This window comes from Malurus melanocephalus, unplaced genomic scaffold, assembly GCF_030028575.1.
Source record: "Malurus melanocephalus ecotype Western Australia unplaced genomic scaffold, MMel_1.1 scaffold_2, whole genome shotgun sequence".
NCBI lineage: Eukaryota > Metazoa > Chordata > Aves > Passeriformes > Maluridae > Malurus > Malurus melanocephalus.
Genome location: NW_026623234.1, coordinates 5295917 through 5319684, shown reverse-complemented (window position 1 = coordinate 5319684; position 23768 = coordinate 5295917). Strand labels below are relative to the sequence as shown.

At 40.4% G+C, this 23768-nt stretch overlaps 1 protein-coding gene across 1 annotated transcript in view; it reads left to right on the top strand.

Annotated features, from left to right (window-relative positions):
- The window catches only part of LOC130572404 (uncharacterized), a 51704-nt gene that overhangs the window by 2748 nt on the left and 25188 nt on the right, over positions 1 to 23768 (top strand). Inside the window, exons 3-17 of the mRNA XM_057364097.1 lie at positions 7660 to 7732; positions 9992 to 10128; positions 10606 to 10737; positions 11810 to 11850; positions 12912 to 12954; positions 13782 to 13839; positions 14240 to 14406; positions 14523 to 14609; positions 15567 to 15604; positions 17450 to 17597; positions 18466 to 18602; positions 19595 to 19817; positions 21282 to 21396; positions 22486 to 22623; positions 23549 to 23656. Of these exons, the coding sequence (XP_057220080.1) occupies positions 7660 to 7732; positions 9992 to 10128; positions 10606 to 10737; positions 11810 to 11850; positions 12912 to 12954; positions 13782 to 13839; positions 14240 to 14406; positions 14523 to 14609; positions 15567 to 15604; positions 17450 to 17597; positions 18466 to 18602; positions 19595 to 19817; positions 21282 to 21396; positions 22486 to 22623; positions 23549 to 23656 (1645 nt within the window). The remainder of the gene's footprint in view (positions 1 to 7659; positions 7733 to 9991; positions 10129 to 10605; positions 10738 to 11809; positions 11851 to 12911; positions 12955 to 13781; positions 13840 to 14239; positions 14407 to 14522; positions 14610 to 15566; positions 15605 to 17449; positions 17598 to 18465; positions 18603 to 19594; positions 19818 to 21281; positions 21397 to 22485; positions 22624 to 23548; positions 23657 to 23768) is intronic.

Here is a 23768-nt window from a genome sequence, read left to right as displayed (position 1 = left end):
AAATTTGCACTATAATCCATGTAGACAAGTTCTACTGAGACAAAATGAAGCTGAAAAGGAGCTTTATCTGAAAGTTGAAGTCTTACCATGAACAGGCAGACAGGTGACCTTTGTGCTAAGCTGCTTACCAGGTAGTTCTGCTGCAATTTGGGTGCTGACAAATTTAAACAAATTTTTACTCCTATTCACAATATTTTTTTTTTCACATCACTTTTCAAACTTTAGTGATTGTGTTTTCCCAGTATTAGGATTATTATTAAAAAAAAACAAACCAGAAAAACCTGTGATAAAAGATACTGTATTTTCGCAAGATATATTCTGTAATAAGTCCAGGGTCTTGGTGGCATTTCATCTTGCAAATACTTAGCTTACAATGTCTGTCGTCTCCAGCCTGGGGAGATACTAAAATTCTGGACCATGTAGAGGATGAAGAATTCTGTAGATAGTAAAAACAGGCTGAAAACATTATTGATCAGTTTTCGGTATAACATCTATTTTTTACAAGGGATCAGGAATTTAAAAGCATAATGAAAGAATGAAACAAGATTTGAGCTCCTGAGTTATAATTACTTATGATAATTATACATATGACACTTCTTGTCTCCATTTCTTAATCCCACGCAGTGATGTGTTTGTTTTTCCATTGTGTGYTCAGGATTCATCTCATAGACTGAGATCAAAGACATTTAAGGGTCATGAAATGTCGAGGTGACAGATGTAACGGTAGTGGACCAAAGGAATCATCTGATATATTCATAGACCTCTATATTGCCCCTATCTCACACAGAAGGATTATTTTTTATATTTCAAAATTCATGACAATGCATTGGTGATGGACTGAGTTGTTCTTGTATGTAGTTACAGAGGCACTGTTTTCCTCAATCTTCAGAATATCATACTCTATCCTGTGTACTTGCATGCTCATTACCATGATGCATACACATTTTTCTCTCCTAAATTTTTCTCAAATATTAATTTTTCATTGCTGAAACTACCAGAAGACTTAAATGTGAGAGTCTCTGCCTGCTCAGAGGGATTGTCTGTTAGAAATTTATGGAAATCTATTTATTTGCCAGCAACTGCATGTGTCTTTACACCAATGTGCTAATTTTTATTTGCATTAAGAAATCTGTATTATTTGGGCCTTGGCTGGTGCTTAGCCCCATGCTAGAGCAACAGGCTGAGTCAGTTCTGGTTTTTCAGACATTAGAGTTTATACCAAAATATTTGAGGATTGCAGCAGGTCTCCTATAATAATGCATTTGAGGGAAGAGGAGAACAATTGCATGCATACTTCTAAATTCATCATGAGCCATGTTTTAACAAGGTTAAGATGCATCACATCTCAGGTCAAGTCATACCTCATTTCCCTGCCAGACATGGGCTCCTTGTTTTTCATGGTTTGTGCAGCTGGGAGAGCTGCAGGCCTTTGGCAGAAGAGCGGCAGGTTAAGCTCTCACCCTTGTGCAAAGCAGGAGCTCTGGCTTCTGCCTGGTTTTGGAAGTGGTTCTTGAGATCATGGGAAGAGTGGGAAGCTGCCACGCAGCACAGCAACATTAGGAGCAAGTTGTGACATCTGCTTCTGGTGCAGGTCGGGTTCGGTAATGTGAACCAGGAGCTGAGGCAGGTGGGAGGGTTGGGTCCTGCTGGCACCAGACTCCTTGGCATGGGCTCCTTGACTCCACAAGGGCCAGAGCCTGCTGTCAGGAACAGCTCCAGCCCCAGGCTCAGCAGCGAGTGGAAAGGCAGGAGTCAACCCCTGAGCCACCCCCAGCCCCACAGTGCTTGCAGGAGCATGACTCCAGCAGCAGCTCTGCTCAGCCAGGTGCCTCCCTCCCACCCTGAGTGTTGGTACGGGAATACCTAAAATACAGACTGCTGGAATTACATGATCAGCACACCTCCCACTTCAAAAATGAGCTTCATCGGATCAAATTAGGCCACTTCCCATCAGCTCAAAACTTTGACACATGGTTTGTCTAATCCATATTTGATATAAAAATGCAAGCCATCTGTGCCTGAGATAGATCTCTCTATACCCTTGAGAATCAGTAGTCAGAAACAGAGATTTTCAGAGTGTGATGCGTGTCCTGTGGTAATGTCTACTTCAGATGAGAGTCCAGAAATGTTCGACAGCTGTCATATGTAAACACTAATTTTACAGCAATCTGGAGTTAGGTGTACAGAGTCTCAGCCCTCAGATGGTTCATGCTCAGCCTAGTTTCTCTCTGTCATAGTTGTTCTGCTTGGGGAGGTTAAAGCACTATAACAGGGCACTGTTCTTTTAACTGATAAACTATCCTRTACTGTTTTATGTATGGAAATAATTTTGAACGTGCAGTTGAACACTTTAAGTTTTCAAATAGACCTGTTTTTCAGAATCTGAAAAAGTCTAATAGTTAAACATCTGCAAACAATAAAAGATGAAGGTAGTGTTAACAGTACTGAAAAGACTATGCAACTAGCCTGAGTTATCAATCAAATAAAATGTCTCTTCAGATTTATATAATAAGTAATAGAAATAATAAATAATGCATTTATTTATTAAATATACATCTCTGCATTTATGGGATCACTGTGGAGTGAGAGTATCCATGTTGTATTGATCAATATTTGAAGTTTTGCATTTTGGAAATGTCTTTCAACACAATATCATGTGCATAGTCTCATTCCACAAAAGTTTTCTGTCCCATGATGGATCAACGTATGAGGAAGCAATAATCTGAAGGATACAATTCTTGTGACCTTGCATATACCTGTCATGTTCCTGTGGACATGGACATGGAAAAATTTCCTCTGCTGGAATCAGGGTTACTGTGGCTGTGTGCCTGAAAGGGACTTTTCCAATCTGGATGTGAGCATTTTTAATTCAATATCCAACCAAGACTGCTGCTAATCTTGGTGAGAAGGTGCTCTGATTAGAAGAGGAAGAAATTTTAGTAATAAAACCCATGAAACACACAGCTTGTGAAAAGCAGCGCTGTGGCAGCAGTGATCATCCRTATCCCCAGCCCACGCACAGCCCCACAGCCTTTGGCTGAGGTGCCCAGCCCCAGTGCCTGGAGGAGGTGAAGGAAGGAAGCAATTAGAGCATCTTTTCCATCATGGAGCCWGAGTTTGTCAAGAATGAGGAAGAGCTTCAGAGAGGTGGCCAAAGGCAGCAGATCTGGGCAGCCTGCCATGGGGGATCCCGGCACATCCYACAGCAGTGGGAGTAGGCTGTAGCAGGCTGGGGCAGGGCTTGGTGAGTGATGTTCACAGCCTGAAGCATCCTGATTGCAACTGTAAAAATCTTCAGGGTGCTGTGAGGAGACCTGACTCTCAGATAGCTCAAGATACCACCACTGGCTCTACATGCACCATCAGCAGGGAAGTTCTTATGATTTGGTCCCTGGCTACCATCTAGTTAAATTAGCATGTGGAGATTAAGAAAGGAGTGCCCTGCAACATCCTGGGAGTGATTTCATCCCAGCAGAATGCATCTCTGGGCCAGGAATGCAGAAGTACCTTAGACAAGGCACGGAAGCTGTCTTTACCAGGAAAGGCTACTGAGCTAGTAGGTGACATAGAAACATATAGAGGAATTATTACTGGATGTTTGCAGGAAAAATGTGTGGCTAGAGTGGAGTTCTTTTTCATGGGTTACATAAACAACATTTTTTTCAGGTTGGTCTGTAGAAATGGCATTTTCAGCCATTGTAAAAGTAAACTGATTGTCCTAAAGGTATTTTTAAGTCTTGTCTAAACTTTGCAGAATGGTTTGTGGAAAAGTATGCACTGCAGTTTCACTGAAATAGGTAATGGTACCAGCACACTGTGGCATATCGTTTTCTTTGCTTCCTCATGAGTTTTTCACCCAGCATGACAAAGGCCACCTACTCATGACACCTGATGGAAGACATTCCACATTTCATKTAGAAAAGCAGCAGCTGAATATCTGGTTGGAGAACAGCTGCTTATTGATGATGATACAATTTTCACACACATAAACTGAATATGAGTTTCAGGATCTCTGCATTATTTTTCTGTTAGTTTATAATTGCTTTGTAATAAATACCAATCTAAAAAGAGCAACAATTGAGTCTGAGAATGTGTTGACTGCTTCTGAAGGTTCAAGAGGAAACTCTCTTCTCTGGATCAGTGTTGTTTCATGACTGGTCTCTGTTTTGGGAAGGCAWCTGCAATATTCTGCTCTCTGATGGAACATCTATGCTAAACCAAGCACCTAACACTRAAAAAACCCGAAAAGCAATCACCCAGCACACATTTGACTGTACTGTTGCAGAGCTGCGTTACTGAGGTAGCCTGCAGTTGGTGAAGGGATGAATGCTTATACTACTGAAATCCCAAGCTGGAAAGATGTAGCTAGCAATTGTACGTGCTGGAAGAGTCTGTTRGATGAAGAAGCCTAAAGGCTGAAGACAAAAAGCTACTGAGAGAAAAGCAAGTAAAAAACATGGTAAAGAAGTATAGTCATCCTCTGGTCTCATGGACTCTTGCCTCATTAAGGAGTTCTGCCATTTTAGAGCTMCACAGCCACTTGTGATGTGGCAGGATCTATTATACAACTAAACTAGTGGAGTAATTTACACTATGCTTCTCAAGATGGATGCATGCCACACATACCTACATCTGAATATAAGCATGACTTTAAAGAATGCTGGGATAGACATGCAAAGGCACAAATGTCCCAGGAATGCAGACAGCCTGCAYAGCCAGAGTGCTCAGGACAGAGAAATTTCCTCTGCTGGGAGAAAGTGGGGATCAAACGACAAAGGAATCCCTTACTTACACCAATGTAGTAACTTAGYGCTAAGTATCGCACCATGTTCTTTTTTATCAGAAGTACAATAAAATCAGAAGAGACTATGAGSTCTGTTCTACATTAGATGGAGCTGCTGTTTGGAAAATCCCAGTAAAACTTCATTTCCCTGGGACTTCAGAGAAGCTAGCACTGTACACTCTGCTCATGCACTGGCATTGCAGCGTGCTGTACTGAATGCRGCTGTGCTACACACATGAGCTGGGAATCACCAAACTGACAAAGCTGACAAATTGACAATTTGCTGTGGTTGAAACCTTTCCATGTATGAAAATTACATAGCAGAAGGCTTTTTTTGTTAAAGATATCGTAAGTGTTAACTGAACTTCTGCCTTTTGTTGTATACATGCATGACTGCTATTTTCTTTGTCTGTATAACTAGACCCTAGTTCATCATGTTATAGTTGTCACAGTTGCTATTTAAATGCATTTATTTTGTTTAAGATGTTACTGGAATTAATTAAAATAGCAAATCCTCCTGGGAGCAGAAGAACTAGCAAGGCCTGATCACCAGGTGAATTCTACTCTTCCTATTGTCTTTGCTACTGCCACTGGCAGGTGTTGGAGCTGTCAGGATGACTGACACCTGTCTCCTGCCTTTTTCTTGGGTAACTGGCTGGTGGCATCTGTCTCTCCCTTAGTGCAAGCAGAGGTCCTGATTTCTGTAGCTTCTGATAAACCACTGTTTTTTTTAAATTTTTTTTTTAAATGTCAGTAAATCCTTTTGTGAAACCTGAATCTCTGGGAATTTATTTCCCAATGAAAAACTGGTTAACATGTTAGGAAGTCATTATATGGGAACCAGGAGGAAGGTGACCAGATGGCAGAAACCACCTCAAAATCCTTAACACAAACACACACACCTTTTTTTCCTATCTAAGAGTCTCAAATTGCTTTGCAAATAGTGAATTCATTGGTTCTCACTCAAGAAATGCCTCTTGTCAGAGGAAGTGTAGCTGGAGCTGATCCAGGAGCTGGCAGCACCTTGCACAATCTCTGGAGGGAAATGCCTGTGAGAATTTCCCCCATATTTATGCAGATTCTAAGGAACAATGAGTTTCTGCCTTCTAGGGCATATGCTGAGGTGCCTAAGCTCATTCCTAACATATGAGTGTTGTAGATCCACCTTTGCTAATTACCCAGCTGAGAGGAAGCGTAAATTAACAGGGTGTAGAACTGTATTAATATGTCTACACTGTTTCTAAAATCTGAACTAGTGTCCTTACATGAGGTAGCTCTGAAGATGTATCCATCCATCAGTTGTTTGCAAWTTTGCAGCTTCTGTAAGGTTTTTTTCTCTTTTGAGAACACTTGAAATAGAAGGGAAATAGATTTCCTAGGTTGAATTTCATGAAGAAGCACTAAAAAAAAAAAGCCATGGAATTCTTGGGCTGTATATAAGAGGGGTGGAAACAGCAATGGTTTTTAAGAACTTAGTAAAAAGATTTTAACATAACATGATGTATTAGGGGATAGAAAAGTGTATTTTAATCACATATTGAAAAATAATTTGTTGTGACAAAAGAGACATAATTATCTTTCCATCTGTAAATAACATCCTTTTGCTCTGTTCTCTTGAAAAAAAAAAAAACTGGCCACATTGCATATATTGTTTTAAGTGAGGTTCTTCCATTTTCTCTATCTGCCTTAACATCTATTTTGTCTGCTTGTTTATAGTTGCTATAGGAAGTCTCCAAAGTGCTATAGAAATAGAAGGATGCTCTTAAATGAGAGGAAGCCTCTTGATAAAAATAGCAGTCATCAAAAAGAATGATTTGTGGGGCTCTGCTGTAAGCACTTATGCAGATGGAAATGTTTCTAGGAGTGTGAGGAAATAACTGTGTGTCACAGCCACAGGAAGTGCTGATTTATTTATTGGCTTGATCAGAATAGACTTTTGCAGATAGCTCTGAACCAGAGACAGATTTATGGAATGAGCCATCAGGAAATCTGTCTTCCTCAGAAGAAGGAACTCACATTTATCCTCTARTAATAAATAGGAAGAGGTCCCTGCAGCCACAAAACCTGGAGAGACTTGTTTTATAGAAKATTAAGGCTGAGACATTCAAAGAGAACAAAGGAAGTTAAGCACTTTGAATCTTCAGGGTTTTTTTTGAGGAAGGTAGTATTCTTAACTTTTCCCAAAGGCAAACCATAACTAATTCTTTACACCCTAAATGCTCTGGAAACAAGTTTCAAACATTATCTTATCTCATAGTTGTGATTTACAAAAGCTCACAATATTGTTACAGTTTTTCGTGCATAAATTGCAGGAAATCTAYGTTTTTGAAGCAGAAGGCAAAAACACCTCTTAAAGGATGGTGCTTCAGGTTTATCCCATGTGAGTCTACAAAAACAGATATTCTGTACAGCACTTTTTCAATGCATTGGGACCTTATGGGTGTTTACTAAGGGGATTGATTTTGACTTTGGCTAAGACTGATGRCTTTTTGACAACTTCACCATGGTACTCTCCAGTGCATTTACTCTGCTCAAGAGACTTATTGTAGCTATGTTGTAGACTAAACTCAGCAGTTTCAGAACAAGAGGTTTTGCAAGCATCTCACAAACTGTGTAAGTAGTCAGGGATTTATCCCTGTCTTTTCTGTTCYGATGAGTAATCTGGAGTCTCAGAGTAACAAAGCAAAAAGACAGTGCAATACACAAAATATTAAGACTTTTTTTGACAGCRGAAGCTTCATCTGCAAAATAGTGAGGTAGTTGAGTCAAATTTTACCAACTGTATTTGTAGTTTTTGGCACCCAGTTAATTTGCAGATTTGAAACTTTTTTCTACCAACGGCTTATTCAGATGCCCTTTTTATTGTTCTTCTCCAGATAGAATCTTCTCCTTGCTACCTGTTGACCGTAAGGATCATCCGGATGAGAAATCTCCAGAGAGTGGATGCCTGTAAGTATCTCCATTCCTAGTGGTAACTCAGGGTACAGGCAAATTATATCTTTTATAGTTTTATAACAACCTTTTCTTACTGTTTGTGAAATAAACTAGTGTTCATGTAAATTAATTGTTATAAACTAGGTCAATCCTTGCTGCTTGCTGCTGTTTCATTGAGTGCTTTTTGATTGGTTTCAAGACTTGAATGTTATTTTTGAGGATAAGTACTTTCTCTCAAAGAAAGGAGAGTTTCTGACACAGGTAGATGAGAAAAAGCTTCATTCCATGTTTTCASAAACAGCAGGTAGTTCTGCTGATGGGTTGTAGCACCTTGGGAAATGTGGCTGGGAGGAGCAAACTTTTTCAACCTCCTCAATTTTTCTGACAAAGATGAATTGAGCAGGAAAAGGGTTTTTTTAGCCATTACCACCAGGCTACTGCCRTCATTAATTACCTTAAAATGACAGTAAAAAAGCCATGTGCTGACTGAGGGCTGGATGCTTGGTCCTTTCTAATGCTCCAGCATCAGTCTCGCAGCTGTGTAGGCGTGTGAATCACATGGCAGGAAAGTGGTGGGAAGGGARTGAGTTGGCAAGGAAAACACCACTGTTTTGTTAAAGAACATGGACTATCCACATGTGTGGTGAGGAGAGGCCTTTCACCCAAAATAAACAAGTGAACAGTTTATTTTGTTTGAATGAATACAGCTATGTGACTACCTGTGAAAGGATGCTGACTTTAGCTCGAGAGGGAGTATGGAAGGGAAGTGATRTAACACTCATGATTCTTGATTCTCCTGTTTTGCTGGAAGCAGCAGTAATTGGCTTTGTAGTCTCTTGCACGAGAAGAGTGAGGAAAGATTTTCTGAAAGGTGAAGATCTGAATTTACCATTCAGTACCATTCCCATCTTGCCCTGTGGTTGTCACATGTTTTTCTGGAAGGTATATCAGAAGAATTCCCTGTGTCACAGCTCTGAGTGAGGGAGGTAACAATGTATCCTAGGTCATATCCCAGGTTGCACATTCTGCACCTCCCTCCTGGTCCATGGCTATSGGTGTGATGAAGCAAGAGCACAGAAAGGTCTCATCAGGGACTCATCTCWGATCTTCTGCATGTCAGGCAACAAGAAAAATAACAAGGCTGTAGAAGGAGATTGTGCAAGCAGAACTGAGGCAATACTTTGCATTAAATACACAGCTGACTAGTTTGGCTGCATTTACTCATATAATTAAGGATTGCTTGATATGCTTTGTATCTCAAAGTACAGTTAAGATACAGGAATGATGAATCACGTCAGTAGAATAAAGTACTTGCCAGTGAAACAGCCATCAGACATTGATCTCCAATGCTAAGTCCAAAGTCATATAGTAATTGCACAAAATCACTTTTAGACATTTTTGAATCAGTAGCATTACTTCTAGGTTCTCCAAATATATTCAAATACATATCCTTGCAGTTTCAAAATTCTTCAAAGCATTATAGCCTGCATAGAATTTCTGAGATGGGAAAAAAAATAAAACACTTGAAGGAACAGAGTAACAACTGAAACAACTTTTACATCAAGAGGGACTGATAGGCTACAGTTCTTAAGAGAGCTGTTTGAGCTATACCTTATTTTAGGTGCCTGTGAGAAAAGGGATGTAAAATCCTTCCTAGCTTTCTCCTAGTGACTTTTGGGAGAAAGAYTTGGTCCCTCTCTTCCTGGAGGTAGCAATTAGTTGAACTTCAATGTCTAATTCAATGAGCTCTTTCTGGAGGAAGCCTCTGCCATCTCATACAGCAGGTGTAGTTCTGTACCTCCYTTCACAAATCCTCACCAGGAAATTTACTGAGATCAAGGCAGAGATGAAAACCTTTTGCTGTTGTKCTCAAAAGGTGGAGGAGGGTCCCAGCCCCTCTTATCAGACAGCCAGTCAGGTTTAGTGTGTGTGTGCATGCACACATGAGCACAGGAAAGCTCTCTCGGCTGAGAAACTGAACTGGCTGACTAGAAGAAAAAATTCTCACCCTTTTCCTTTATACACAATATTWCTGTTGTCTCTAACTCATGCAAGGAAGAGCAGAAAGCACCTTCTGTTCTTGGTTATTTTGTAGTCTATGCTTTTTCCCCATCAGAAGGGAATATTGGAAAGAGTTACATTACARCAGACATGTCTGTCTTTAAATAACTTATGCTTGCTGTTGGTACCAGTTGCTGCAGTAACCTTTGCAGTGTGATCCAGCACTGCTGCCTTTGCCACATTAGCAATTGTTTTGCCTCTCCCCCTCCCCAGTAAGCCAGGCTGATTGCTACGTGTCCTTGTGGCTGCCCACCGCGACGTGTGAAAGGGTGCGCACTAAGACTGTGAGAAATTCTGACAATCCAGTGTGGAACGAAACCTTCTACTTCAGAATCCAGAGTCAGGTCAAGGTAAGGAGCCAAAGTCATCTGCCTGAAGCAGCCTGAAGATTTTGTGTATGTATCTCCTGAACTGTGCCCAGGAATTCTGTAAGAGATGACACAAAATAAGGGACTGTTCAAAGTGTTTAACAGCAGAAATGACAGAGTTTCTATGTCTGTTCATTGGTGCTGCCTAGGAGGGGCAGAAAGTGAGCTCAGTTTTGGAATTTTACGGAAATGAGAGACTCTTCTGAGTCAGTGCRAGATGGATACAGAATCTGGGAGTTACCTAAGCTGTTGTATAGGTATAGCCAATGTATTTTGTTACAGCAATTAAAATGAACTAGGCAAGAATGAATATGCAATTCAAGTATGGTTTTCCAAATGGGGATGATGTTTAATTTCTCAACATTTCTTCTCAAGCACATCCCCAGCAATGCTTTCTGCCTGGAGCTAATGATGTCCAACCTCAGAAACTATAAAAARCTCTTCTCCCTCTTTTTCCAGAACGTGCTGGAGCTCACAGTGTATGATGAGGATTTTGCTACTCCAGATGACCACCTCCTCTGTGCACTCTTTGATACTGCTAAACTTTCAATTGACAGAACAGTCATCCTGTACTTCAAGCCTAGCCCAAATGTGAGAGCTGCTAAACAACTAAAGCAACTAAGAAACCAGTGGAGAGTTACAGAACACTTTCAAAATCTTTCTCAACCTGCCATGGATTACTGATCCCAATAATGAGTATAGGAATTGCCATTCAAATTATAAGCACAAAAATGTGGTTAAAAAATTGGAATTTGATAACCTGAACCTCTCTTTCCAGTATTTCATAAATTATTAAAGAACATATGATTGAAACAGTGCAGTAGTTAGGGGAGGGATCTGACTGCGAGCTACCTCTGAGCAACACCAAGGCCATACAGCTGTTGCAGGGTGGATAATCTGTAAATTTTTTTCCCCCATGTAATTCATAACCTGCATAATTCACATAACTCATAATCCCCTGCCTCTTTGCTTGTGTCAACTTTCACCCTAAAAGGCAAAGATGAAGTTGCCCCAGTGTGTATCCCACTATGAATAGATGATTCACTCTGTTTCTCAGTTTCCCACCTATAAATTGGGGAAAATAATCTTTATTCCCTTTGAGATCTAAGGGTGAGATCAGCAAAATRTCTCACATGCAACTTCTTGCTACCAGGGACAGATTCTAGTCTCCAAACTAGGTCATTCACAAACAGCTTGTACAGATCAACCCTGCATTATTTGGGGTTGCATAACACCAACTCTGAGTCACTCACTTAAACTGTTCTCTATTTATTATGTTAAAGTAATGGKTGTAAAGTGAGTTTAATTTCCAAGATAATAGCCAGTACAGTAAGTCATGGCAGGACAGTGCCAGGAATAGTTGGGAGACAAGGGTAGATTTCAGAATACAAAGGAAGTTGCAAATTGTCTTTCTGTAGCATCTTCACATTAAGAAAYAGAAGTATAGGTTGTTTTGATGTTATCTTGAAGATGGAAGGAGATGAGGAAGGAATTATTAAACTATCTGGCTGAAATGTGGATTCAGATCACCTAGACTGAAATATTTATTGCAGACTATTCATTGTGACCAGTAACTTCAGTATTGTCTATCAGGGACCTGGGTGTAGACTAGGGACAAAGCCTTTTGTTGCTACCKCATTTAATATCTTGTTCTTGCTTTCAGGCCAAGGAGGAGCTAGAGGTTGAATTCAAATTGGAAGTCGCGTAAGTGATACAGAGATTATTTTAAAAATGAAAAATCATTAATGATAAAACAAAAAGAACAGTATGAAGAAGTCATGTTTTGCGATATTTCTGTAAAAAAGTGCCTTCTACATCATCATTGCAATCCCCAACACCTCACTGATTAGCTTGTTCTGTAGCTTAGCTGCTTTCAAAGAYGCACCTACYAGTTACATAGAGAAGGGGTGAATGYCTGAAAGTGTTCAGGGTCAGGCTGGATGGAGCTTTGAGGAACCTGGTCTAGCRRAAGGTGTCCCTGCCCGTGTCAGGGGATTGCAACTAGATGACCTTTAGRGTCCCTTCTAACCCAAAACATTCTATGATTTGTCTACCTGGGGACATTTCAGAAAGCTTTCTGAGTGTGTGAGCATTCCTGCCTATMCATTTTTCCTTGCCTGTTTCAGGTTGTATATTGGACACACTTTTAGTGTTGAAACATACTGGTTAGGTTTCCAGTGTATCTCAAACTCCTTCAGGTTTTTCTTGCAGCACTGTTTGAATCCTAGCAAGTCTGTTTTCTTTCTGCCTAACACAATCACAATGTGATGGAAACTCTTGTAAGGATGTAAGGCTCTTTCTCCAGCACAGTCATCCTGCCATCCACGAATCACAATTTTTGTCTCTGTGTGCCACAAGGTAACTAAGGCACAGCAGAAATGAAGTAACCAGCCTAAGGTCATCTCTTGTACTAGTGGGGAGCCAAGGCCAGAACTCAAGTCACTCCATGGTATCTCCTGATTTCACCTGAATGATCTGGAAAGGTTTTTTGGTTGTTTTTTTTTTCTTTCATGCAATTGATAATGATCATGAGATTGCACTGAAAAAATATAGCCAGGATACACATTGCTCAGCTTTGGTACAGAGATGAGTCCCCTCAGAGCAGTGCTTAGTCCAAGCAAGGAAGAAAAGAAGCTTGTTAAGTACCTGCTGGGGTCCCTCAAACTGTTGGTCTTTTAAGCAGAGAGAAAAGACAGCATCTTGGGTAAAGATGAGCGGGATTTGTTYGACCTGAAGAAATCCATGTTTTTCATTTTGTTTTCCAGATCTGGTCCTCATGAAATGATTGCTACCAATGGAGTGCTGGTGGTATGTGTCTTTCCCAAGATACTTTCTTTAAGTGATTCCTTAATATAAAGGGAAAGGGAGAGTGAGGGTTAAAGGAGCCACTAGCCCAGTTCTTTGTCTTTCTTTCCTATTCAGATACTTTCAGAATGGGGTATTTTATTTACCTGTTCATTTGTCCTATRCTTCCCTATTTCCCACTTGTGCTATACTTCACCACATTACACCCACACCCACACCCACACACACACACACATACACATGGAGACAGAGAATTTTCCTCTGGTACTTCAAAAAACGTAGTGCTTGCTGTCTATCAGAACACAATGATAAAAAGGCTGTGAAGCCACTTACTGGTAATCTGGCCAGCCCTTTCCTCCCACTGGAGATGAGCCATGCCCTGGGGGTACGTTCTGCATGAAATACTGACTTACCAAAAATACATTATGTGGAAAAAGAGTGRGCACCATGAAAATAAGATCAACCCCCAAAATGCTAATAGCAATGCTTCTTCAGAAAACCCCTCCTCTTGCTCTCTCTGTGACATATCTTTATTTCTTTCCTAGTTTAACCTTTTGTTCTTATGCTACTATCCTGAAAAGGGTCCTGATTTTCTTCCATTGTAGATTCCTCTCAGTGTGCCCAATATCATGTCATCATCATGCATGGGATGCCTACAACTCCCTCAAAAGCTTTTACTTTTCTTTAGTCATTGGCTAATGGAAAAAAACCCAGAGATGCCAGGGAATCTAGAACTCCAGGTGACTCCTATCTGAGGGATCACAGCTCCCTATAATGAGGATGGGATGTGATGATMTTTCTCACAAATTCCTGCAATCTGTCTTTCACAGTGTCGTGAACTTTGCTGCTTGGAAGTTGAAGTGGCAGAGAAGACAAAGCAAAAATCAAGTAAGGTTATTGTCTTTTTATCTATTTACCAATAATTGCATGCTTACTGATGAGAAGATGCCCCTTTTCTATGTGTTTGTGTAATAAATAGTGCTTACAGTATTCAGTGAAGCTAATGTCAGGTAAACACATTAGGTTGTTTTAGACTCTGGTGATCTCATCTAGATGTATGTTAATAAGGCCTTTTAAATGAACACTAAAGTTGAAATCCCAGTTCTATATCACCAAGAATATTCAGAGTCCCCTTTCTATAAAAAGAGCATCCACTTTGCCCCACTCCCTTCAGAGTGCTTTGCACTGGGCAAATCTGTGCTACCTGAACTCCGTTTTTAATCAAGCCAGCGTATTTTTCTGGTTAATCATATTAAYATTTCTCTTGACCTTTGTTTTGCCTCTTTAGAGAAAGAGCTTTCCCTCACTGTGAAGGGCTCCTTTGAGGGGACACGGGATATCGTGCTGGGCCCCAATGGAGTGGTCAGCCCATCGTGTCCCACCAAGTTCCACTACATCAAGTACGCGGAGCCAACACTGGATGTCATGCTGCCGAAGAAGCGGCGCTACCACCCTGTATGTTGGAGCAGTCTCGGTGCTGGAGGGATTTTGAGTGTCTCATAAGAAAGTGGGAGGAAGGAGAGAGGGTAAACCCATTTCTGGTTTTGTCCTAAAGCATTTTGTTTTCCCAGTGGTCCTGTAGGTACACCACAGAGACAGGCTCCCCTGTTGTGATGCTGAACTCGCTGCCCATGGGAAGGAAGACGACCATTGCAGAGGTAAGCATGCTTCCAGCTGTTCGGAATAAAAGGTCACTCAAGTAGAAACCGTTCCTCTCAATGTTGTCCCAGATGGCTGCTGAGAGTGTCAGAAATGGTCTGATTTTCTATTAGACTTTGAGAAAACAGGAGCTTTGTTTCTCCAGATATTTTCTCCATGGRGGCAGTTGCTCCTGTATTAATCTCCATTATGTGCCAGTAGTGGATACAGAGACCTACAAAGATGTAAAAAAATATAATTCTTCCTTCAGTACATCTCAGCCTTTTTACCTAAAGATTCACTGAATCCTCCTTTGCTTAGGGTCCTGAAAGTTGCACCTTGGGCACAAACTAGGAAAATGTCGATAAACCTGGCCTTAGTCAGCCATATGCGTCAGAGGACAATATAATGGAATATGCTGAAAATATTAGTCATTGAGTATGGATTTTAAATAACATAATGAGAATGTTGCTTAAATAGAACCATTAAAACATCCTCTCAGAGAGGATGTTTTAATTTTTTCTACTTAATATGAAGATTGAAATAATGATTAAGAGAGGATTAAGTATTGGCAAAAGCAAATGCAGATTTTGCTGTCTCTTAATTGTGAGACTTTGGCCAGGATGTACTAGAGCATAAAGAAAGGGAAACACACAAAAAATGGTAATTCAGGATGCTGCAGAAAGCTTATGAGTAGCTCAGGAAATAGGACTTACTGCATGAGTATCAGAAAGCTCCTATAACAGGATTGTTAATGGTTTCTGCAGCCTGGGAGGATTTGGGATCTGTAGGTAGTGATGTTCCAATAAGGATAAGTGAATGTTTTTGGAAATATATGCCAATATCTCAAACATTTAAGTTTGTGATTGCCAGAGCATGCTGAGGTATAAATCAAGCTCTGACACCAAGACAGAAAGGGAAAGTAAATAATTTAAAATTAAAACTAAAAAATTACAATACATATTCTTGTTTTTCAGGAGAAAAGATTTGACTTGAATGTGACAGCACAACCTTGGTAAGAGATCTTCTGTTCATTAAGATTTGGTTCATTGATTTTGATATTATTTTAGCCAAATGGAAATGACACAAGGAAACATTCTCAGTTTGAAAACGAGAATGTGCTTATAATAGAAAATAAAATACATGCATAATGTATAATACAGAATTCACCGTAGGAATATTTGGCTTTAATTGATAAATGTTGATAAAACATTAAAATAAATGTGTTCATTTTACCATTATCCATTTCCTTCTGGCCACAGAATATCATTTTTGGTCAATGTCAGTCTCTGAAATTCACAAAAAGAACAAAGCTGGCTAAACAAAAGAAAAAAGAGTCAGAAGTGAACACTTAATTTAATCAGAAATTAAACATTATTTTTTGCTTAACTGTCAATATTGAGTGGCAATAAACCTTGTATTCTCTTAGGTCCAGTTATTCTATATATTGAGTAGAAACAAAGGTAAACAAATTGTCTTGGAGTTTGACCTCTATAGACATGCTCATTAATATTCATCAGTAAACATGATGATACCTCATGTTATCCATAGCTGTATGGAGCACACAGAACTGGGCAAACTGGTATTTGTGTGTGTGTGTGCCTGACTGACAAATAAAAGGAAAAAGTAACTTAATTTTGAATTCAAATATAGTTTTCTATCATTCATTTCAGAATAGCAATTGGTCGATGATAACAGGAAAATCAGTGTTATTCCACAACAGGAAAACACTTTCCGCTTATTTATTTTACTTTCAGAAAACTTTAGAAACAGTTTGTATCTTGATTTACAATGGAAACTGGCTTTTGCAGCTCCACCTAACTCACTTCTCTTTGTGTGTCTTCATTTACAAATCAGGCACAATAATCTGGCTGATTTTATCCAAATGTGGTGGTGGAGAAAGCTCGTTATTATATTTCATTACTAGTTTATTTGAAATTATGGACCAAGTAGTAGAGAGAAGTTTCTGTCACTGAAAGAAAATGCAAGTCTGCTGTTTGTCAATGCCTGGCCAGGTAATTCTGACCTGACCTTGAGCATCTCTTGTCTATTGATGTCTTGTAGGAGCAGGGCAGGAAGAGCCAGGAGGGAGATTAGTGAACAGAAGAGCACAAATGCCCAGGGAAATAAAATACCATCAGTGGGGTCTTAAGGAATGACTTATTTAAAAATTAACACCAATGAAATTTTCCTTTGAGACAAGCTATGCCTTACAATTTTGGACTCAAGRTTGATATGGAACAGAACTTCTTGCGTTGAGCCCTGTGCAAGCGTAGACACAACAGAGCAGCAGGGGTGGAATCCTGCCGAGTGACCCAAATCCACCCATCCAGGGGCTGGATGTCACCGAGGTCCCTCCAGAGATCTGGGTTCCGCAGCCATCCTCCTTGCGGTGCTCACCGCTAGAGGGGGATGCCTTCCCACGCCAGTTGCTCAAAGGGGGAATTTTCCTTCACGTTGAAAATTCAACCTGTGAAAACTGGATGTTATTTTAGATTATGAATGAGAAAATAACTCGTGAAATCGGAATCGATACTGTCACTTTCGACCATTTGCATGGATTTTTTAAACTTGTCAGTCTTTTAGTTGTAGAACATTTATTTAAATATTTTGTTTTATGTGTAAATATTGTATGTTGTTTCTTCATCAATTAGCAATAATTGGRCATAATGGCACTAGTTAGTCTCACTAATTGACATAAGTGTCTTAATTTTAAAAGTAGTAAAATTATTCTCTCTCGCTCTTGTCATGTTGCATCATCTGGTKTGAAGGGAGAGGTGCTGTAGATTATCTTTCATCAAAGTCCTAARATTCATATGGGTGTGTTAATATTTAATATATTTGTCTGTTTTTATCTTAGTAATTGTTCATGCCACCGAGACCTGGACATGCGCTTTGGGTTTAACTTATGTTCTGAAGAGATGGCTTTCCTGGGGAAAAGAAAGAGATATGTAGCCAGTGCTCTCAAAAATGTTTTTCATCTACCACATGATCTGCAGGATCAAGAAGTACGTGTGTGCTGAGGGGATAGAACTGGAATCTCTAGTGCTTTCATGTACTCCTGTAGATAAGTGGTCAGCAAAAGAGGCCACACATATCTGTTGTGCCTGTACCAGCTTGTCCATGTGTCTTAAGTACATTTGCTTCTGCTGCCAAGGTTTGTTATTGCAAGAAGCACCAGTTGCAGTAACTATCCTTCATTACTATCAATTTGGAATTTGTCATATTTGTTTTGTGTTCATTTCTGCTATGCTGTGGTATAACTGGCTTGCTTCAGAAATACTGAATACATTTCACAGCATAGATTTTTTTCTTCCCCTCGTTCCAATTTCACCACTTTGTGAGAGTTTAGCACAAAATCTCTGAGTGTTTCTTATATCTTCCTTTCCCTGCAATTTGAAATTCATTAGAATAAATAAAATTTATTTCAAAGTAACTTCAAGATACTGAAAAAATAACAGCATTGCTGAGAGTAGCTTAACAACAGTGCCTGAACTGAGTGTATTTCTTCATAGGATTGGCATGCAGATTTTTATACARTAGTAGTCAACCTGTGAAATAAGAGAAGAGTGAGAGATGCAGAGAAAATACATTATTGCTTCCACAGAAAGTTCTTCTTATTCATTCTGTGCCCCCTCTTGCCCTAGAGATGGTTAAGAACCCAGTTTTGGGTTAATCTCTGAACCCATGTTTATCCAAAGGAAAGTAAGTGGCTGTAGCAGTTGYTGCTCAGTTTTGGAGTCTTTCCTTCTGAAAAGGGACCTAGGCTCTGGGGTCAGGACCTGGGCTAGCTGTGATGACCAGACCCCATTGCAGTTTGGGGTGCAATGGTGAATGCTGTCAGTGTGAATGTCCCATYCTCCCTCTGCCCAACAGGTCCCTGTCGTGGCTATCATCACCACAGGTGGAGGACTGAAGTCAATGACAGGATTGTATGGCAGCCTTATGGGACTCAAGAAACTAAATCTCCTGGACTGTGTAACATACATCAGCGGGCTCTCCGGCACCACATGGTAAGCCAGCTCAAGCAGGAGGCCTGATCAGGCCTTTTGAGGGTCATCCTGCTCCAGAGAGTAGCTTCTCAAAGCAAACAAGATCAGGAGGCTTTCTTCAAACATCATAGAAACAAGTTTCTCGGGAACAGGCCATTAAATACTAGCTTGACTTGGTGCATGCTTTCTCTGCAAGCAATTCTTTATTGTGCCTATGAACTCCATGTGTCCAGCAGTTAAAAGTTCATTTGACAATGACACTCATCAAGATGCTTTCCAGGTAAGTAGTTACTGTGATGTAACTATGGAAGCCCATAGCATCATGCCTCTTCCTTTCTCCACTGATGTCCCWGCTATCTTTGTTCCCATCGACTTCTGAGACTGGCTCTGATTTCTAGCTGGAAAGAACAGCTGGACAGYGCACCCCTAGCCCTTCAACCTGCCAGTTTTGGGTTTCCCTGGGCAAACCCAGGAATTTGGTTATTCCCTGCTCACAGAACTTACRACTGCCTAATGTCTGATTGTCCCAAGTAGGGAAGGTTGTATTAGAGGATGAATAGAGGTTGTAATAGAGGTAAAATAGAGGATGATGTTAAAACAAAGTGTAGTGATATCATAAGATTAACAGTGAGTGAATCAAAGCCAAGAGACAGCAGCTGATGTGAATGAATTTAAGTTTCTAAAAAAACAGCCAATGGAAATTTATTATAATTTGTGCTTCACAATGTACTTATGTTCACACCTAGCAATTTTATCCCTTAAACTTCTGACGCTTCTGCTTAAAAAAACCAAAAACCTGTCATGAACATAAAAACCCCACCTCATTCTTCAGGGCCATCTTTAAAAACAGTCACAGAAACTCTGGAGTGTTCATTCTGCTGCATGGAGCAGCAAAACCAGAGTATGTATGAGCAGAAGGAAATCCTAAATRTAAACCTCTGTTCAAAAAGCACAACATTTCCAGTCTTTTTTTGCTCCTTTTGACTTTTGCTGTTTGTATTGTCTTTCCCCAGGACCATGGCCAACTTATACAGAGATGCTTACTGGTCACAGAAGGACCTGGACTCACATATCAGCGAAGCCCAGAAACAAGCAACAAAATGCAAGATGGGCTGTTTCTCTATGGATCGCATGAAGTACTACAACAAGCAGCTTTGCCARCGGAAAGAAGAGGGATACAGGACATCATTTATAGATCTTTGGGGTCTCATGATTGAGTACTTACTAAATGATGGGGTATGATGTAWATTCCTTTTCTTAAAGAGCCCTGTGTTTGACCCTTAGTGGATGGAGAGGAAACCAGTCCATCATTTCGGAGAWGATACCTCAGTGCAGAGGGAAATTCTCTATGTTAACAAAATATCAGATTTTAAAATCTCCTTCAGTAGTTTTCCTAGAGAGARATGCATCCTTTATGTTAATATATTAGTTGTAGATGCAGCCATTTGAACTCTGGCTGGTATTTAAATGGAAGTGAAGGCARTCTTGGGAAGCGCATCTAAATTGCAAATTACTAATGCAAAAAGAGTTCAAAGTGCAAAGCAGAGTAATCTCAACAATGTGAAAACTATCTCAAGCAACCCTGAAACAGCTACAATGCTTGATAAATTGCTTCCACTGTYAGGCAACTTGATTTGCAAGTACACTGGAGACAAGTACATACTTTACTTTTGCTCAGAAGCACTACTCACATGATTCAAGTGGTACTAATTTTTGTAAGTAATTGCAAATTTGCTTTTTTGTTACTTTAAGTGGTTTCTACCCCTACGGTACAGCAGTACACTTCCTTTTMTCTCCATCTGGATCATATTTCCAGGATGTGTGCTTTGGCTCTTGGAAAGTGGGAGAGGGTGAGTGGTTGAGAACTGAGCAGGAGTGTCCTCCAGTGGGGGCAGAAATGCTACAGTCATTCAACCATTCATTTGGTTTTATTTTTATATAAGTGCATATATAGCATTATGTATATGTAAACAGAAAGTAAATGCATACAGAGAGGAATACCAGGCATTCAAGTTRTGAGTTAAATAGATGCCTCCGTGTTAATCCCAGCTAACAGAGGTCTCCCTCACAATTTAACCAASCATTTTTCCTTGTGAGCAGTGCTAGCTGTTTCTATGTAATCATTAACCTCTCCCTAATCTTCTAGAACAAGCTACTAAATTTTCAGTAGTTCATGAGATTTCATGGTTTTTGTAAACCTCTTCAATGAGAASATGCTTTTTCAGAAAAGAAGCCAAGTGGGGTGCAAATAATTTGCTGCCGAATTTTAGTCCCCTCGCAAGGCTGGACTGTGACAAATGTTGTGTGGTAGCAAAGGAAGTTAAGTCTCAATATGCTCAAGGGCTTCCTTCAGATTTAGGAGAACAAGGAYGGCTCACTACACTCCTGAGCCTAAGGAGCGGCCCACCCCTCTTCTTACTTGTCAGGGCARTACTTCCTAGGACATACAGACATGTATGCAGAAATAGCTGTCTCCCTCCTTGTCTTTTTGTGAATCCATGGACAAAGCCAGGCTGGAGCTGGGGAGCCTAGTCTGTCATGACTGGTGGGGGTACTTGCAGTGCTCTGTGTGATGGAGATGCCAGGGTATGTTCTGTGTACTGAGGGTGGAGCTGCCCAGCTCCTCCAGAACCAGGGCCAGTGAATTCACCACATGTCATTTCCAACTCCTTTCATTTAACACTTTTTCTTCAAAACCAGAAAGACCCCCACAAGCTTTCAGAGCAGCAAGAAGCACTGTGTGATGGCCAGAACCCACTGCCCATCTATGTGTCAGTCTGTGTCCGGGACAGTTACAGCACCAATGATTTCAAAGGTAAGGATGTTGTATCAGATCTTGTGAGGCTGAAGTTGGTRGCTGAATTCCTGTCATCACTCTTCTCTTCTTGGTAGCACTTGGAGCAAACAATCCTGATGTTTTAGATGCTTTTTGGAGAATTAACCATCACCTCCATGCCTTACAATTTTAATTGTAAGAAGGGTTTTGTGGAGCAGCATTTCACTGTCYAGACATACACAGTAAAAATTCTGCTAGAAAGGCAATTTTTGAAATATTACCACATCTACCTAGAATGAGAAGTATTGGGATTATCTGAGAATTGCTTTTTCTCAATGGCCAATTATGCTTCAATATGAAGAGTGACCACATAGTTACGGTACTGTTTGGAAAGGTTTCCAAGCTTCCAATCTGTTGCTTTTCTCATTGTTTTGTTTGGGTTTATTTTCCTGCAGAAAAACAGAGAGAGGGAAAGAGAAAAATTCACATAAMTTTTTTTATTGTTGAGGCAAAAGAATGGGCCATTTATGAATGAAAAGGAAATTAAGGTCCATGACACTTTTGTCCCAGTTTTCATTCACTCTAAAGCTATGTCAGAGAACTGCACTTCATTTGAAGAATATATCCAAGAAAGTCAGAGACTAGATCTGTCTCCATTAACACTACACACAGAAAGTATAACTGTTTTCTTACAGAAAAAATTATTTCTGAAGAGCTGAGTACCTGCCTTTATGCATAAAGGATTATTTAAGGGCATTGAGCTAACTATTGTAACCGTGGAAGTACTGTCACCTAGATGTGCTGTATGGAAGGGCAGAGCAAAATCACAGATGTACTTGCAAAGCCTGGGCTGGTGTGCACATGRTATATGCAAGGTCTGGAGCCTTGCTGTGCCCCCAGGGTGCCACTTGCGCCCCCAGAAGCACCACTGTGACCAGCACAACTGCTCTTGCCTCCCCATCATCGCTGAGCCTGAGCTCAGCTAGGCTCCTGGAAATCCTCATTTATGAGTGAGGCTTTGCAAAGGGAACATAGTAAATGCAACTCAGACCAAAATATGCATGTGCTTCCCCTCTGCCTATACCTGTCTGGGWGCTCTCTAAGTGTCCCATTGTGGCTGTATTGCAGAGTGGGTGGAGTTCACTCCCTACGAGGTGGGACTGCTGAAGTAYGGCGCCTTCGTTCGCACGGAGCATTTCGGAAGCGAATTCTACATGGGCCGCTTGTTAAAAAAGCTCCCTGAGTCCCGCATCTGCTACCTTCAAGGTGATGTAGAGTGTTGTCCTGGCACAGAGGCACTTTGGAGGGGTGTAATGCTRTTAACCAGTGGGTAGATATTTCTACCCTAACATACTGAACAGTGCTGTGGTATTGCCTGCTGGGAGATGGGAGTGGTAGTTTATCCAAAAGAATACAGTAAAAAAACCTGGATATTTTTTCAGTTTCTTGTCACTGTCTTGGTAGATGAGCTGACTGTGTCTTAGAGATGGAATAGATGAGGATTCTTAATTCTTTCATTGTATGTAATAGCTCCCACTTCTTTGGTTATTCTTCTGATTCTTCTCTGAACGCACTCAGACCTAAATTTACAATGACTAGTGGTATAGTTTTTTTGTCAACAAAGTCACCAGTGCCCCTGTGGGGAGGCAGAGAGGAGTAATCCTGGATGGAGAAAAGAGTGCCTAGTGAAGCTGGAGCCCGCTGCATGTGTGAGCCTTTACAAGCTGTGGTGTGAGGTCTCATCTTACAAATCAAACATCTGAAAAGCCAGTTCATCCCCTTGTGAAACAATTCAGGGTGTGCAAAAGCTGATCAAAGTAAGTGCAGAAAAAGAGAGGCTGGAAGAAGGAAGACGGGGATGGAAAGGATATGTTTGTGGTGTATGTGTTATCTGATTTCTTTATTTTACCTCTTGAATGAGTGAGGTTTTTTTCTTCTTTACTTGTCTCCCATTCTTTTCCCTCTTTAGAATGTCGCAGAGCCATGTAACAGGTTAGGCACAGAGCTGATGGTAGCATGATCTGACACAATGCCGTTGAACGTTAAGAGGAATTTTACAGTATGGAATTTTAGAAATATTTGCTTTAAGCCCATTAAAATATTAAGCCAGGAGATCAAAATAGAAGGAAAAGGGCTTTTTTTTTTTTTTTTTGTTAAAGTGTATCCTTGTGTTCACTAATTCCCTTTACAGGCATGTGGAGCAGTATATTTTCTGTGAACCTGTTACAAATATGGGGACTGTCCCACAGTTCAGAGGACTTCTGGAAGAGATGGACACAGGACAGAATAGAAGAAGTTGGTGAGAAATTATTAAGCCTTTCATTTATGGTCATTTATTTTCCTGTATGGCTTTTGGCAACGTCTTGTCAAAAAGCTGCCATCACAGGATCTTACTAAGAGATAGCGACTTG